General features: G+C 34.8%; 1 protein-coding gene across 1 annotated transcript in view; it reads left to right on the forward strand.

Moving 5' to 3' along the window:
- LOC128242693 (guanine nucleotide-binding protein G(s) subunit alpha-like) overlaps positions 1–18,604 on the forward strand; it is a 50,101-nt gene that overhangs the window by 10,649 nt on the left and 20,848 nt on the right. Inside the window, exons 4-5 of the mRNA XM_052959948.1 lie at positions 5,364–5,483; positions 11,978–12,075. Coding sequence (XP_052815908.1) covers positions 5,364–5,483; positions 11,978–12,075 — 218 coding nt within the window. The remainder of the gene's footprint in view (positions 1–5,363; positions 5,484–11,977; positions 12,076–18,604) is intronic.

The raw sequence follows: 18,604 nt of genomic DNA on the forward strand, positions 1-18,604 counted from the left end.
TTCCAAAAAAGACGAAAGAAAAAAAGAAAAAATTGACGATGAAATTATAAACAACACAGTTATTTCCCCTACATGCAAGCGTCTATTCACAGAGAGATACAATGATCAGTGGTGAAAGGTGGATTTTCATTGGTTGAACTTTATTTTCCATCCAATCAGATAGCATGTAACAAATTAAGAGTTCTTCACATTGTGTTAAAATCATGTGTTATTGTAAACAAAAGGATTAATAATTTTAAGTTGACAGTAGATTATTCGGTGCAGAAGGGGATTAAAATTACTAATAGACAATGCTGTTCTTTGTCATATGACCTTGACCTTCATTGCCAATATCGGAAAATAACTGAGAAGTGAAACTGAAAGTAGACAACTCGGTGAAATAAACAACTTTTTATTTATTTATAATGATGGTGTTTTTAATTTTTGATGAATGACAAAAGGAAACAAGTTGATGAAATTTTACAAAAAATATTTATTTGCTTTTTATCAATTGCATAAAAAGTCTGACTATTTTTAATAGATAGCAGATTTTGTATCCAATTTAAGCCCATCAAATTATCTTCTATTAAAAATAATTTTCTATGAAGTACTTTTATTGTATGACGGTGTCTCATAGAAATATTAATAAAGGGGGTAAACAATTTTACTATTTCAAAGAGTTGAAACAAGTGCTTAAACAATGTAAGGTGATAACATCTAGTAAGTGAGTATTATGTTGAAAATACCAAAGATATTCATTTTAATATTCTATAAATTTTATCTTTTGTAATTATTTCAGGGCTCTCACTAGGCTGAAATTTTTGGGAGAAGTGACTTCTCCCTTCAGTCAATTTAGGGAGAAGTGGGGAGACTTTAGGGAGAAGTGATACTCTTCGTAACACCTGATACAAAAACTATGCCATACCACACACCTAAGTTTACATTCACATTCAAATTAATTGCTATAACTATATAAAATGTTTACAAATAATGTATCATTTTTGGCTCAGCAAAAGTGTATTTGTCAATGTCACATAGTTTATCTCCAAATAGCATCTAAAATGAATCAAACACCAAGACAGCTAAGGATTTGAAACAATCAAAATGACCTTATAAATAAACTGTCAATATAGTAGGGGGACGAATCTTATTTTGGTATGTTCGGGATGGGTACGAATGTCACATTCAGCTATGCTGTTATATGCTTGTCTCTGGCTAAATAATTTTCAATATGCTGACATTTAAGAACCAAATGACATTTAAATCACTGTTCTTGATGAAATTTTAACCAATACGTAATGGGAGGTTGAAAAATATAACTCGGAAAAATGTTCTGACAAAATGGCGATCTCGCCGATTTTAAAGTCATCAACAGGAGAAAAATACTGTAAGTAAACACCACATAAAGCAAAAAAAGAAGATATTTTTGTGTTTACAAATCATTTTTTATCATTTCATTTCATCATGAACATTTCACTAAAACCAATCAAATATTTGTTGATACGTCATGTTATTGATTTTCTTAGCGCCACCTTGCCGATGGCCCAAGATGGTTATGACCGTCTGCTTCAAAAGCAACAATGTTTAAAATGTCTGGCATTGTTTGTTCAATACATATATCAATTACTTTTTAACTTCTTTAATGCTTAACAAGATTTTTCATAATTATGTCGCCTTTTCAATCTGATTAAAACAAACTTATTTCATTTGATCAGGGACTTCTCAATGTACATTCTGATTGGTTGACCATCAATAGCTCCGCCTACTGGCGATGTTTGGGTAATTGGATGACACTGCCCAATTATCGGATTAAGAGATTACCTAATTTTATGAATGGCTAATTGCGGTGTTTTGACTAATGTGACAGTGGCCAAAGACTGCTGATTGACAGATTTACAATGTGCTATTTTTTTCGGCGAAGTCAATGTCGCTTTGATGATACAAATGGGCGAAGTCTGGGAATTTTAGGCGACCACTTCGCCCAAGTCGCCCCCTCGCGAGAGCCCTGTATTTATGAAGAATTTCTCAATTTGCAAAATTGATGCGAAAATTCCCAATCTCACGGGTATAGGTCATATTCCCAAAATACCGAAAAAAAAACCTGTAATATTTTCCTTTTCTAGACGGCATTTCTTAAACAAGGTCAAGGCTGATGTAAAAAAACAATGCCCTGTTTGCATGTTCACAATTTCCTGCATTTTCAGCAAGGTGGGGGCATTCAAACAGAACTATCTGAAATGGCTGAAAATTGGGCAGAATGTATCTTAAGAAGTAAACAAAGACAATTTCTTGAAAAACATTAACAATTTAATTGTAAATTTGTGAAGTTAGAATTCCTTTTACAGAAAAAGGTATATGGAAAATGGGGAAAGAAGTGCTATTTCCGGCAATTTTGAAGTATATAGCTGAAATTTGGCCTCTTGCAAGGAAAGTAAAAAAAGACCTGGTTAGGGGCATAACCTTTACACTCCCTCACATAGAATTGAAATTTAATTGGTTTAAAGAGTTTGCAGGGGGGTTTCTGGGAGTACTTTCCCAAGAAAAAAATAACAATTTCTAGTCTCAAAGGTGTTTTGGGGAATACTTTCTTTCTTAGTAATGCCTTTAAAATTGTATGATTTTAGACTTGACTTAACACATTTCTTTGCAAAAAAAAAGAGTCAGATTTTGTTTACTGTTACTTTCATATAGAAAATATTTACAAATGTTTAAAGTGAGTTGCCAACATGAAATATGTCTAAAAGTGCCTTTAATAACGGTCCAGTCCTCCAATTGCAAATAGGTAACAGATCCCAATTCACATTGTTAAAGATTATTACCCATGGAAGTATCCAATGAAGATGAACGAGGCTCCACATGTTGGAGACATTTCAGTCAAAAGCTCAACAGAAATATGCATCATATCAAAATTCAAACTACAGCTTACACAAAGAATATTATTAATGTGTTCTTTTACAATTTAAATCTTCTACTTCAATATTTGCATTACATTATAAGCTCAATGAAAATGTGAATAGATTTTTTGCCATGTTTGTATATATGTGTAATATGTTGTTGCAAGATTTAAGAAATGCCTTTTGATATTAAAATGCATTAGAAAAGTACATCCATTCAGTTCAAAGCTATGATTTTAACTTGACTGACTTTTCGATGTTTTGAAAAGGCTGTTACAGTCGTCTTCGTGTTGGCATCACCTGTTACAGCTTGGTGAAGTGTTTGTGTGCAAGTCTCTAACATGCAGGTTTATATCAGTAAAAGGTCATACTTTTGAGTTAAAAACCTCTTGTCTGGTCCTCAGGGTATCAGACAGTTATGTTACAGAACATTTGGTTGAATGATAACTTTTGGTCGAATTTACAAAAATCCCTGCTGTCAAGCATGGGGGGAAAGGTTGAGCATGCTGTTGTCAGACATGGTGATTCCAGTTTCATGTCAATTATAACCAATTGTTAAATTTTGATAGGAGGTAACATCAGGAAGTAGGCCCAAAATTTGTTTATTGTTAAATTAGGAAAGTTTTTTTTGCATTTACAGTTATACTGATGCAGTTGACTATAGTCATATTTTAAATGTTTTACAAACATTCAACTCAGTACACATTGGACATAGTACACAGGGGAGGATCCAGGATTTCACATTAGAGGGGGCGTAACTTAGGGGGCGTAACCTTTTGAATTTCGCCCCTCCCTCACAACCAAAATTAATTTGGTTCGAAGTGTTGGCAGGGGGGTTTTGGGGTAATCCCTCAATTTCTTTTTTATGATTTCTTGTCTGATAATTATGGTGCATTTTGGGTGTATTTTAATAATTTGTTCTCCTTTAATGAAATAAAAAGTAAACTTGGATGATTTTTTTTTTGGGGGGGGGGGGTAGAGTGCCGGGTGGGCCCCACCCTTGATCCCCTTGTGATACAAGTTCACCTTAGTACAGTGTTCCAGTGTCAGTGATACAAAATGAAAGCCTTGTAAGATGAGCAAAGCATAATTTTAGACTACTTAGCTAACTGTGTCATGAGGCTAAGAAATTGATGTACAGGGTAACCCAGATAAATATATATGTCAGAATGTTCCCAAGTGTAAAAATATGCCTATACATGATTGTATGCTGAGTGTTATTAAAGGAACTTAGAACCAATACTTTAAAAGACCATAGGGCAGGCTGGCAGGCTGGCTGTCTGCAGACAAGCATATATATTGATCTGGAACCTAATCAGCAGAGGATGATCAATACTTTTCATCTTTGTATAAACATCTTTCCACTCTAGTTGAATATTCTTGTCCTTGCTGCAACAATTGTGTACACAAACGAGAATGCCTAGATGTTTGACATTCAAGAAGTAAGGCCCCCACCCTACCCCCAACTTGCCAAATGCCCCCACACCCTGGTGTATTGATTTCACCTGTTCCAGCATACTATGACTAAAGATCATCCATTCCAGAGAAATTGCTGTCCTGTATTTGCATATTATTGTTTCCAGTTCTTCTCTAAATTATCAATAATTTTCTGTAATAGTTTTATTTGGGTACAGATTTGATGCTTTATATTCTACTTGCAGAATGCAAGACGTTGGATTGCTTCTGTAATAACAAAATATAAACCGTTTTGTCTGTGATATCTGGCACTGATTTTCACAACTAGGCAAGTTCACTTTGTCTGAGGGTGATTCTAAGAGTTAGAAAGGTTTGCATGCTGAGGGTGATTCAAAGAGTTAGAAAGGTTTGCATGCTGAGGGTGATTCAAAGAGTTGGAAAGGTTTGCATATGACAATAAGTTTTGAGAAAAATCAATCATTTTAAATGTGGAAGCTTCTTGTACTATTTTTTAGTTATTTTATGTTTATAAAAATTGTAAATGATTTAAAACACATTATTGTTGAAGGTCTAAAAGATTGTTGAAGGTCAAAAAAATTAATTAAATTTGGCGTTATTGTCTGTTGCTGAATATCAAAAATAAAACTTGATCTTTCTTTGTTTTATATTAACAAGTCAACTATAAAATGATTAATTATTTGCTCAATGATTTCCTTGCTGTTGAAACTTGAGTCTCTGACAAAATTTCTGGCTACAGACACATACTGCGCATCCCTAGGACCCTCAAAAGAAAAATTGCATATAAACAGTTTTAATAAGATGACTTTAAATCTCATAGACCCCCAGTTTGTCACCCTTGAGGATACCTAGATCCCCCCCCCTGATCTAGATCACTGTGTACGGTTTCCTTTGTTTTGCCTAGTGACATTGGTCGATGTAAAGTCATTGTTTGTTGTATGTTTTTATGCAGATACCTTCTAAGATGATGCCTATTATTGTTCTGAAAACTTATCTGGTAGAGATGTTTTTATATGAACATGTTAATGTTTTAATCGATGCTGTTTATGATTTCAGACGATCACAGGTGCCATGACCGTATTAAATCCGCCAGTGCCCCTGGAAAACTCAGACCATCAGTTTAGGGTGGACTTCATACAAAATGAAACCACAAGTCCAGACTTCGCCTACCCACTAGTAAGTTGACAAGTAGGCAAAAACACAGTCAGAAGTTAGTAAGAAAGTAAATATTAATTAAGACAGTTAGGAGTCAGTAAGACAATGAGTGGGTTAGGTGATTAGACATTAAGTCGGTAAGATGATAATAAGATAGTTAGACAATTAGCAGTACGACATTAACACAATCATTTAGTAAGATGATGAGACAATAAGTGAGTAAGACATAAGCAATAAGAGGGTAAGATGATAAGAAAATAAGTGGGTAAGACTATAATACAATAAGTGAGTAAGCAATAAGACAATAAGTGAGTAAGATGATAAGACAGTAAGATGATAAGACAATAAGTGGGTAAGACGATAAGACAATAAGTGGGTAAGACAATAAGACAATAAGTGAGTAAGACGATAAGGCAATAGGTTGGTAAGACGATAAGACAATATGTGGGTAAGATGATTAGACAATAAGTGGGTAAGACAAAAAGACAAATGAGTGGGTAAGATGATAAGACAATAAGTGGGTAAGACGATAAGACAATAAGTGAGTAAGATGATCAAACAGTAAGTGAGTAAGACGATAAATGAGTAAGATGATAAAACAATAAATGAGTAAGATGATGAGAAAAAAAGTGGGTAAGACGATAAGACAATGGGCTGGTAAGACAATAAGACAATGGGCTGGTAAGACAATAAGACAATAAGTGGGTAAGGCGATAAGGCAATAAGTGGGCAAGACCATCAACAATAGGTGGGTAAGATGATGAGACAATAAGTGGGTAAGACGAAGACAATAAGTGGGTAAGATGATAAGACAATAAGTGGGTATGACGATAAAACAATAAGTGGGTAAGATGATAAGTGGTTGAGACAATAAGACAATTAGTGAGTTATATGATAAGACAATAAGTGGGTAAGATGATAAGACAATGAGTGGATAAGACAATAAGTGGGTAAGACTATCAGACAATAGGTGGGTAAGATGATGAGACAATATGTGGGTAATATGATGAGACAATAAGTGGGTAAGACGAGAAGACAATAAGTGGGTAAGATGATAAGACAATAAGTGGGTAAGACGATAAAACAATAAGTGGGTAAGATGATAAGTGGTTGAGACAATAAGACAATAAGTGGGTAAGACGATAAGACAATAAGTGGGTAAGATGATAAGACAATGAGTGGGTAAGACGATAAGACAATAAGTGGGTAAGATCATCAGACAATAGGTGGGTAAGATGATGAGACAATATGTGGGTAATATGATAAGACAATAAGTGGGTAAGACAAGAAGACAATAAGCGGGTAAGATGATAAGACAATGAGTGGGTAAGACAATAAAACAATAAGTGGGTAAGATGATAAGTGGTTAAGACAATAAGTGGGTAAGACGATAAGACAGTAAGTGGGTAAGATGATAAGACAATGAGTGGGTAAGACAATAAGTGGGTAAGACGATAAGACAATGAGTGGGTAAGACAAGAAGACAATTAGTGGGTATGACTAGAAGACAATGAGTGGGTAAGACTATAAGACAATGAGTGGGTCAGACAATAAGACAATGAGTGGGTAAGACAATAAGACAATGAGTGGATAAGACAATAGGTGGGTAAGATGATAAAACAATAAGTGGGTAAGATGATAAGACAATAAGTGGGTTAGACGATAAGGCAATAAGTGAGTAAGACGATAAGGCAATAAGTGGGTAAGACAATAAGTGGGTAAGATGATAAGGCAATAAGTGAGTAAGATGATAAGACAATAAGTGGGTAAGACGAGAAGACAATATTTGGGTAAGATGATGAAACAATAAGTGGGTAAGATGATGAGACAATGAGTGGGTAAGATGATGAGACAATGAGTGGGTAAGGCAATAAGACAATAATTGAGTAAGATGATAAGACAATAAGTGGGTAAGATGATGAGACAATAAGTGGGTAAGATGATGAGACAATAAGTGGGTAAGATGATGAGACAATAAGTGGGTAAGATGATGAGACAATAAGTGGGTAAGACGATAAGACAATAAGTGGGTAAGATGATGAGACAATAAGTGGGTAAGATGATAAGACAATAAGTAGGTAAGGCAATTAAGACAATAAGTGAGTAAGATGATAAGACAATAAGTGGGTAAGACGATAAGACAATATTTGAGTAAGATGATGAGACAATAAGTGGGTAAGATGATGAGACAATAAGTGGGTAAGGCAATAATACAATGAGTGGGTAAGATGATGAGACAATGAGTGGGTAAGATGAGAAGACAATAAATGGGTAGGACAATCAAAAGCAAAAGACAGTCAGAAATGAGTAGGTCAGTAGGTAGTTAATAAGACAAAAGGTGTAAGTTAGACCATAGACAGATCATGTTGTTTGGCTGCATGTCTCTTGGTCTTTATCAGCATGTTGTTTATCTTTATGGATGACGTTTATTTCCTGCTTCCCTGCTTCCCTGCTAAATAAGCTGTACTCAAAATAGCACAGGATCTCACAGACATGAGTTCTTAACAAATTAACAATGTTCAAATATAAAGTGTGTGATTTAAAATATTAGTTGTATTTCAAACAAGGAAGTATGAGAATTGAATTATATTATGTTAAAAAACGTTTATCCTTTCTTTACAACAGCCATGAATATAAAATTACATAAAGACTTTTAGAATGAATTTCTTTAAATGGTATTGATGTTTATGATGAAATAAACTGATTGCATTGAATTGCTGATAAATTCATTCTTGCTAACCATATATGAAGGAGGGAGTGTTCTAAACTTCGAAAACAAAGATTGTTTATTTATATAACTTATCATAAGTATTATTAATCAGGCCTCTTAATAACGATTGATTATTCCTTGATCTCCAGCTTAATAAGACATTGAACTGTTACTTGCATCGAAATAATACATGTAAAAATTGCAATTTTGCTCCTGTTATATACCAATTATTACACTCTGATAAGGATTAACAGACGTCTATTTATAGAACTGAATTCTCATGCCAGTCTGTAAAATCAATAGATAGAATATGAGGGAGGCCAATGCAAGACTTTATTTAACATATTTATAAAGATGTGTATGATAGAACAAGTTTAAAGTTTTCAGTTTCTGAATTTAACATATAGTGGGTAGTAAACTGTCGACTATTCAAGTCTGTGACATGCTTATATTTTGTTGCACATAGGGTATTTTTCTGAGTCATTCAACTTCTCTCATAAAGATTAAATCAAATTGTAAGTGCTGATACTTGTGTCCGTCTATAGAACATGTTGGATGGTTGTTAACTGTTACATATTCCCTCTATCTTGTTATGTTTTGTATGTTTGAATACATTAGAATAACAGCAAGAAATAAATAGAATAGAATAATAACTGGAAGTTATATAATATTTCTTGTATCATTCTTACGGAAGTACAGACTGTAAATGTAATTGGGTACTTTCTTGATTGAGATTTATATTGAAAAGAACTTTCTTTTGGGCTGTCAATTCTACATCTATATAATTATAAATATGATATACAATTTTGATCATTTTTTACTCATTGCACGAAATGGCCTCATGGACGAACAGTTCCTTATTAAATAAAAAAAGTGGCCGTATAGACAGTTCCTTAGTGAATAAAACAAAGTGGCCTCAGACATTTCCTTAGTAAATAAAACAAAGCGGCCTCATAGACAGTTTCTTAGTAAATAAAACAAGGTGGCCTCATAGACATTTCCTTAGTAAATAAAACAAAGCGGCCTCATAGACAGTTCCTTAGTAAATAAAAAAAAGTGGCTGTATACTGAGTGTATAGACAGTTCCTTAGTGAATAAAACAAAGTGGCCTCATAGACAGTTCCTTAGTAAATAAAAGAAAGTGGCCGTACAGACAGTTCCTTAGTAAATAGAAAAAGTGGCCGTATAGACAGTTCCTTAGTGAAAAAAATAAGGTGGCGTCATAGACAGTTAGACAGTTCCTTAGTCAATAAAACAAAGCGTGTTTATAGACAGTTCCTTGTGAATAAAACAAAGTGGCTTTATAGACAGTTCCTAATCACAATATAGGTTGAGTGTTTGATAAGTTTATCAAACTCTGAGATTTATTTATATCTCTCCACAGAGATTTATTTATATCCCTCCACCCCCAAATTTTTGATTTTCTCTTACAAATACTGGGGTATAGTACCTGGGCAATTGATAAATGTTTTAAAGCGATAACAAAGCTATATTTGGAAATGTTTTATATTTATGACGTATAATTGTTTTCAGTGATTTCTGTACTTTTATAATGTTAATTTCGCTATAAAAACAATTTCTACAGAGTACACTGTGATATTGATCAGAATATGAATTCATAATAAATATTTGTTAAGCAGAGATGCTCAGTCCTGGAAAAATACACCCATAACATACCATGTCATTTATAGTAAGGTTTATTGAAATAATGTACACAGGTATATACGTGTGACCTTCAGGAGGGAAAGGACACCAAAAATAATTAATTAAAATCTATTTGTTACTCTGATGTGGATTTTGGTGCAGAATGATTTTTTTATGGCCATACCAGATATGGTTGAGTATCAGGATTAAGTTTTGTTTGTTTTAGATGAGAATGATTTAAACAAAGTGAACTAATGTATATCTCTTTATTATAAATGAATGTTAATGCCATCAGATTCTCCTTCAAAGTGTTTGTTAAGAGTGGTCCCTGCAAACTCATTGAAAACATCCAAACATTTTTCTATCAGACTAAATAAAAATGTTCTGACAAGTTTTACGAACATCTCAGGAGTGAAATGAGGACTGATCCCCGTGGCGTCTGCAATGATTAATTTAAGCCATACATGTAAAATATTACATTGTTTTTTTTTTAAGGGAAATATTGCTAAGATTCAGGTTTTACAACTAAATGTAATGAAAACTGTATGCAATGTCATGATTATCGTTGTTATATGCACATTCACAGATCCATGATCATACTTGTGGCTTTTGTGTGGCCCTGATAAAATCTAATGGTAGATTAGCTTGTTTGGAAGTCATTGGCTGGCCCTGATAAAATCTAATGGTAGATTAGCTTGTTTGGAAGTCATTGGCTAGCCCTGATAAAATCTAATGGTAGATTAGCTTGTTTGGAAGTCATTGTAAGGCCCTGATAAAATCTAATGGTAGATTAGCTTGTTTGGAAGTCATTGGCTAGCCCTGATAAAATCTAATGGTAGATTAGCTTGTTTGGAAGTCATTGTGTGGCCCTGATAAAATCTAATGGTAAATTAGCTTGTTTGGAAGTCATTGTGTGGCCCTGATAAAATCTAATGGTAAATTAGCTTGTTTGGAAGTCATTGTGTGGCCCTGATAAAATCTAATGGTAGATTAGCTTGTTTGGAAGTCATTGGCTAGCCCTGATAAAATCTAATGGTAGATTAGCTTGTTTGTAAGTCATTGGCTAGCCCTGATAAAATCTAATGGTAGATTAGCTTGTTTGGAAGTCATTGGCTGGCCCTGATAAAATCTAATGGTAAATTAGCCTGTTTGGAAGTCATTGGCTGGCCCTGATAAAATCTAATGGTAGATTAGCTTGTTTGGAAGTCATTGGCTGGCCCTGATAAAATCTAATGGTAGATTAGCTTGTTTGGAAGCCATTGGCAATCAGCTGTGTCCATTTATTATTAAAAACATGTGGATAATGAACTATGAGAGCCTCAAATAGTTGAATCGGTGACAGTTGAATTACAGTTAAGTAATAGTTTGATGACATTAAAATCTAAATGATTCAGAATGGGTAGAGTGAGCATAGCGAACGAGTCCTTCTTAATCATTAAGATTTAATTCAGGTCGTGTAACTGACTTAGAATACGACATCATTGGCTGACAGATTGTCAATGCAAAATGTAACGCAGGGATTGTGTATCGGATGAATTGCAGTGGGCGGACCTTTTAACACCCCGAAACTTCTTAATGATTAAACCTAGTACTTAATGATTGCATATCTGCAATTTCATTGGCTGTAAATGTAGGGTGTATTTTATTTCATGAGACTGTCCAACTTCCTTGTCACAAGAGGGATAGTTCCAATTAAACTATTTTAATACGTACATTTCAGAAGTTTAATGCCCTTTGTATTGTGACTAGACAACAGATGATACCATTGTAAGAAAAAAGGAAAGTGTCAAAAACTTGATATTGTTGGTACAGCGCATTGAAACTTACTAACTGATGTATCACATTGCTTATGAGGCATGTATCTTTTTGCAGTTTTTGTGAAATTTGAAAATTGCGTCCTTATATGTATCTGTACTAATCATGTGACTTTCTCAAGCTGAATATACACACTATAAACTGGGAAACTATTATTATCTTTAAACAGGTGAATTCAGCTGAGACAGCAACAAAGATTTTTTAAATCATCTTAAATGATGTTTTATCTGCCTCATACTAGTTCATATTGGTAATTCAAGGCTTGTTTTGAGGAAATACTGTATATGCCGATTTATTTTTACCCATCTGGTGTCAAGTCCCTTTAAATGATCTATGTCCATTTCAGGAGTTCTATGAACACACAGAGATCCTGTGGAAGGACAAGGGAGTGCAGAACTGCTATGAACGTTCCAATGAGTACCAGCTCATAGACTGTGCCCAATAGTGAGTACCTGTAAAGACTGAAGTAGAACCAGTCTGGTGTGACGGAATTATCAGAACAATAAATCCAGTACCAGATATATTTGTGAATTATATGAGACTAATACAGTTTTTTATCCAACCCAAAAGTAATTTTATCTCTTAGAGTTCTGTTTGAGTTATCAGAACTATAACAGAAGTAAGGAATCAGGACTTATATGATGTTATAAAAAAAAAATTGTCCAACAAAAGTTTGTTACCTTTATAAATACTGTTTACAATATTGTTATATATATATATATATTACCTGTTTGCTTCAAGGGAGTCCTGTTACATGACTACTCTTTTTACCTAGAAGGAAGTACTACTTTTGAGAAGGCTGTATCAAAAACTGTATTGTCTTTTTATCCGACATTAGGGTATTATATTGGCCGGATGACCACACATGATGCAGACATTGAGAGGATATTATATAGGCTGGACGGCCATACATTGAAAGGGTATTTATATTGGCTGGATGGCCCCACATAGTACAGACATTAAAAGAGTATTATATAGGCTTGATGGCCCCACGTTGTACAGACATCGAAAGGGTATTATATAGGCTGGATGGCCCCACATTGTGCAGACATTGAAAGGGTATTATATTGGCTGGATGGCCCCACATTGTGCAGACATTGAAAGGGTATTATATAGGCTGGATGGCCCCACATTGTGCAGACATTGCAAGGGTATTATATAGGCTGGATGGCCCCACATTGTGCAGACATTGCAAGGGTATTATATAGGCTGGAAGGCCCAACATTGTACAGACATTGCAATGGTATTATATAGGCTGGAAGGCCCAACATTGTACAGACATTGCAACGGTATTATATAGGCTGGATGGCCCCACATTGTACAGACATTGCAACGGTATTATATAGACTGGATGGCCCCACATTGTGCAGACATTAAAAAGGTATCATATAGGCTGGAAGGCCCAACATTGTACAGACATTGCAACGGTATTATATAGGCTGGATGGCCCCACATTGTACAGACATTGCAACGGTATTGTATAGGCTGGATGGCCCCACATTGTACAGACATTGCAACGGTATTATATAGACTGGATAGCCCCACATTGTACATACATTGCAAGGTTATTATATAGGCTGGAAGGCCCCACATTGTACAGACATTGCAACGGTATTGTATAGGCTGGATGGCCCCACATTGTACAGACATTGCAACGGTATTATATAGACTGGATAGCCCCACATTGTACATACATTGCAAGGTTATTATATAGGCTGGAAGGCCCCACATTGTGCAGACATTAAAAGGGTATTATATAGGCTGGAAGGCCCAACATTGTACAGACATTGCAACAGTATTATATAGGCTGGATGGCCCCACATTGTACAGACATTGCAAGGGTATTATATAGGCTGGACAGCCCCACATTGGACATACATTGCAAGGTTATTATATAGGCTGGAAGGCCCCACATTGTGCAGACATTGAAACGGTATTATATAGGCTGGATGGCCCCACATTGTACAGACATTGAAAGGGTATTATATTGGCTGGATGGCCCCACATTGTGCATTCATTGCAAGGGTATTATATAGGCTGGATGGCCCCACATTGTACAGACATTGAAAGGGTATTATATTGGCCGGATGGCCCACATTGTGCAGACATCGAAAGGGTATTATATAGGCTGGATGGCCCCGCATTGTGCAGACATTAAAAAGGTATTATATAGGCTGGACGGCCCCACATTATGCAGCCAGTGAAAGGGTATTATATAGGCTGGATGGCCCCAAATTGTACAGACATTGAAAGGGTATTATATAGGCTTGGTGGCCCAACATTGTTCAGACATTGAAAGGGTTTTTTAGGTGACTACACCGCTGTAGATTGTACAGACCGCATATTGTACAGACAGGCTTTTCTGACATTTTGTCCAATGATGATAATAGTATCTATTTCAGTGTCATTCAAATCACTAGAGACTCCAGTTATACCCTATTTCCAGTATAATTCATCCTAATAGCATTAGATATATGATAACGAGTATCTATTATTAGAATAAGATAATCATGTAAGATCAGCAAATAACAATCTGCTTCTAAATATAGAATCATTGTTGTCTGAATTATTTGATGACAGGGTTTACAGAATATAAACTTAATGCATACATGGATCAAACCGTTCAGGGCTTGGAATAAGTGTGAAACTATATGTCCAAACATGTGTCACAACTTCACTTCTTGTAAGATAACATTTTTGAAACACATCACATCTGCTCGTTGAGAGTTATTTAATTTCATTGTGCACAATTAGATATTAGGAAAAAAGCAATTCAAGTGTATAGTCATTATGTGCTTATAATTAGGTGGAGAAATAATTTATAAGGGGGTTAAACCTTTATTTATCGACCACAAACAAAAAATGAAGTCTTTCTTCCCTGCTGAATAGCCGTGGGTATCAATTTTACTATTTGCAGTGAATTTTCAGCGAGCTTATCATGGTTGTCAAGCACTTATATTATGAAGTGATACTTGAGTATTAAATTAGTAACACTTGGATGCATTATGTAAGAAGTTAAATAAGTGGTTACTATATATAGCAACAGTAATTAAAATGTAACCAAATGCGGTGATGAGCTTTGTCAACTGTAGATTAATGATCATGGCTGTAACTGGGTCAACTGTACTTCAGTGTTATGGTTGGGTGAACATGTTGCTGAATGTTGCAATTGGTTTCAAATCATTTACCAAAAAATGCTAAGGTTTGAGTTGTGTACAAATTTGATGATATTCATTTTAGTTCCTGTCTTTTACCAGAAATCCTGAACACTGTGGTAAAAATTCATATTCTAATTCTTTGATCTTGAGACATGAAGGGCTTAAACAATAAGGAAATAAATGCAGTTCACTGTTTATAAAGCCATAATGAATGTCTTCATCACTTCATGTAAACAAATTAGAAAATGGCATTTTTGTGTCATTGCTAAAATTGCTTAAGAAAATTAAAAAACAAATCTAGATTTCAATTGCATGAACCTGGTAAACAACACCGAAAAGAAGTGTACAGTTTAACCTTCTTCTTTATTCCATCTGTACATGAACACTAGACAGCAGGTATGCGGCGGCCTCAGATGGTTCCTTGATAACAATTGTGACAAACTATTTAAAACATAGCAAACATTATTGGGCTAACAAAAGATAGTTCAGTCTTCCTTGATCATCATGATACCCATACAACTGAAGCCATGAGTGATATCTGTGTCTCTATTTATATATTTTGCATTTATGACTAATCATCGCTTTGACTTGTACATTAATAATAATTTCAAGTGGAAGTTCTAGTTGACAATCAGACATTTCAGTCCATCTTTCTGTCTGTTCATCCTAATGTCTGTCTGTCAGTTGCTGACCCTCGGTGGAACAATTTGAGATCCAGAGGTTAGCATAACATGGTACTGAGTTGCTGGTGTGTTTGCCAAACCTAATGGTATTATATAGCATTTTGATAGTCTTTCAAAATAGACTCACAACTTCATGTGTCTGTTCTCTTGGGTATATTATGAGTTAAGATTTCATTGGTGAACACCACAGTCAGAGGGAGAGCCTTCCATGCACATTTTAGTCAACCTGACTGTTTTACTGTCTGTGCATATTTGATTAATGAGTCTGCCATTGTATTTTACACAAATGTGTAAAAATACTCTTTCTTGTGCATGTTTGATGAAGCCTACACCAGCCCGCCTGTATAAAACTGAGTATTTACACACAGCATTGCCCTAGCAGTAATCTACAGTGTACCATCATGAAACATATCAGGCTATTTTTAGCTCATTTGTTCTATTTTAGGAAACATTCAAAATTTATCTTCATTTACAGACTGGATTAAGCCTGTGTGAAAAAGTGAATATTGGTTTTGTCAAAAGTTCACCAGTGCACTGATGTATAAATTGAAATAAAATTGGCTCTCCTTGAGTGGCTCCAGTCATGTATTGGTCATGTGTTTAGATTAAAGCATGTATTAAATTAAAGACTACCAATGTTGGTTTAAGTTTCCTTAAATGTTTAATTGATTGTGTTCAGTGTAGGAAAACATTGAAATCAGATGTATTGAAAATGTCATTATAAATATAGAGAAAAGCTCTTTTTGATTATAAATACATGATCAGACTTTTTGTAATCCTAAATTATTCAATACAAATGTTTTGCAAAGTTAAATGATAGAATGGTTGATTCAGTAATTCCAACACATTCAAGGGTAAGATAGGGCTAGTGGTATAGGTGTTCCCCTCTCACCCAAGAGGTTGTGGGCACCCAAGAGGTTGTGGGTTTGATTCCCACCAGGGGGAAACCATCTCTACAACGACAACAGTACCGATTTCTTTATAAGACACAGACTCGAGGGAGAGCGATTTCAGATGTCATCACTAGCTAATATATCATCTCCCTAGTGCAATAACTCAATAACTGCATATATAATGCACCAGTCGATTGTAACCACGGTCCCCTCAGGTCCAGGGGTATGCCGGGGATAGCCGGGGAAATGGGCCGTGTCCTTTCAGGTGGCCCCGCAGCACCGGGAAAATGCGGTGGTTTTGTCTTCGCGCAAAATATAGCGGGGAATCGGCCTTACCTAGGGTCCCTGGGGAGGTGGGGCATTTGGCAGGGATTTAATCATCAGTTTGTCGGCCCCGCAGGGCAGGGATTTTACCCAGGGGTGGCTGGACCGAAAGTCAAAGTCCCCGCTATTCCCCTGACCTGGGGGGCCGTGGTTACAGTTGACTGGTGCATAAACAGAAGCAGAAATTGAGTTCTTGCACTAAGGTGACAATATATTAGTTTAAACTTAAAAAATAGAAAGGGTTTAATGGTATGGAGCATGATCAGGTAGCAACTTAAAATTGACATCAGCAGGGGAGGGTATGCTTGCAAATTAGGTGGAGCATGCCACACCCATTTTTAAAAATGACCACACCTAGTTCTATGCCAGTAAATAGAGGGAGTGACGTCACAATGGGCTCAGTTGAGGGAATAGATAAAAGTGATTTATCATGTAATGTTATTTAGTGTTCAAAATTATATTTTGTCCAATTGGATATATTATTTATTTATTATTTAACCCCTTAAATAAGAGGAATTTAAACAGGAGTTTTCATGACCTCTTGCATTTTTTTTGAGTTTGTAATCTTAACTTTTTAAGGTCTCAGATTCATGGTGGTTGGAAAAGCAAATATTACCATTAATGATTATGAAATGAATAGCCTTCAAGCAAATATCATAAGAAAATCAGTGTTCGTTTTACTAATGAAATACCAGACTGTAGGTTCATCCTAGCCTCATGTATATCATGCAGACTGAAAATGTTTGCATTCTCGGGCATGGCTGCCACATCCATCATGTTTCTATATTTTAATTATTTAACACTCTATTTTTACAAGCTAAGGCAAAACCTGAATGCATTTTCCAGATATGTCATTAGGGTAATTGACATTATAACTCAAATGAGGTTTTAATGCCTTTATTTTTAAGTTGATAGATAGTCAGCTCTTATATTCAGTTTGGAAGACAGACAAGTTTTGACAGATCAAGTTACTATTAATAGAATCATTTGCAATGTAAATATTTATTTTGCTAATTGTTGAATTTTAATGGATGTTTTAGGTGTGACTCTGTTGCCTTAGTGGTAAAAATAGGTCAAAATATGTCAATAAGAGTTTTGAAACATAGGTGGTTCTGAAATATGGATGTATTTGGCAAGTTAAAATGGCGCTTTAAAAAAAACATATTTTGTTTTTTTGTCTTTATTCAATGTATTTTGGGGATATTTAGTTTTGATTTATATGTAACTGGCCTGTAAATTTAAAACAAAATAGTTTGTCTCATTATCTTATGACATATTTTTTTAGCATCTAGACTATAATTGTGCTGTTAGAAGTAAGCTGGTATGTGCCATAATGCTGTTCTGCTTAACAGATTTTGCAATACTTTAAAAAAAATCTTTTGAAACTTATTAGAGTTTTGCATATAGATGACAATGCTAGTCCATTATTCAATAAGCACAAGTCTCCCATCTATTTTAGCCTGATTACTCATAATAAAACAATGAAATATGGTATTGATAGTCTAAAGATTCGTAATCATTTATGGGAGTAGTCATTCACTGTTTTTAATTAATGTTCAACATTTTTAAAGATGCACTGTTACTCCCAAATAAGATTTACCACAGTTAATACAATTTTTTCAATAAACCAAAAAGGAAGAATAAATGTCGAAAACAATGGTTCTTATGAAGGCTACCGGGTTTAATTTGAAAGAAAGTTGAAGAAAACACTGTATTTCTATCTTATGAGATGATAGTAGATCGCGCTTAATATTTTCGCACTGACACCAAACATTTAATAATTTTGCTTTTTCAGTTATTAAAGACACGGTTTCAAACTTTTTATCAGTAATTAATATTTTCCATAAATGCATTATTTAGTAAGTTGTTAAAGGTTTATCACTCAAAACTTATGTTTGTTATATTAGTGTTAAGT

The sequence above is a fragment of the Mya arenaria genome, chromosome 8, assembly GCF_026914265.1.
Source record: "Mya arenaria isolate MELC-2E11 chromosome 8, ASM2691426v1".
NCBI lineage: Eukaryota > Metazoa > Mollusca > Bivalvia > Myida > Myidae > Mya > Mya arenaria.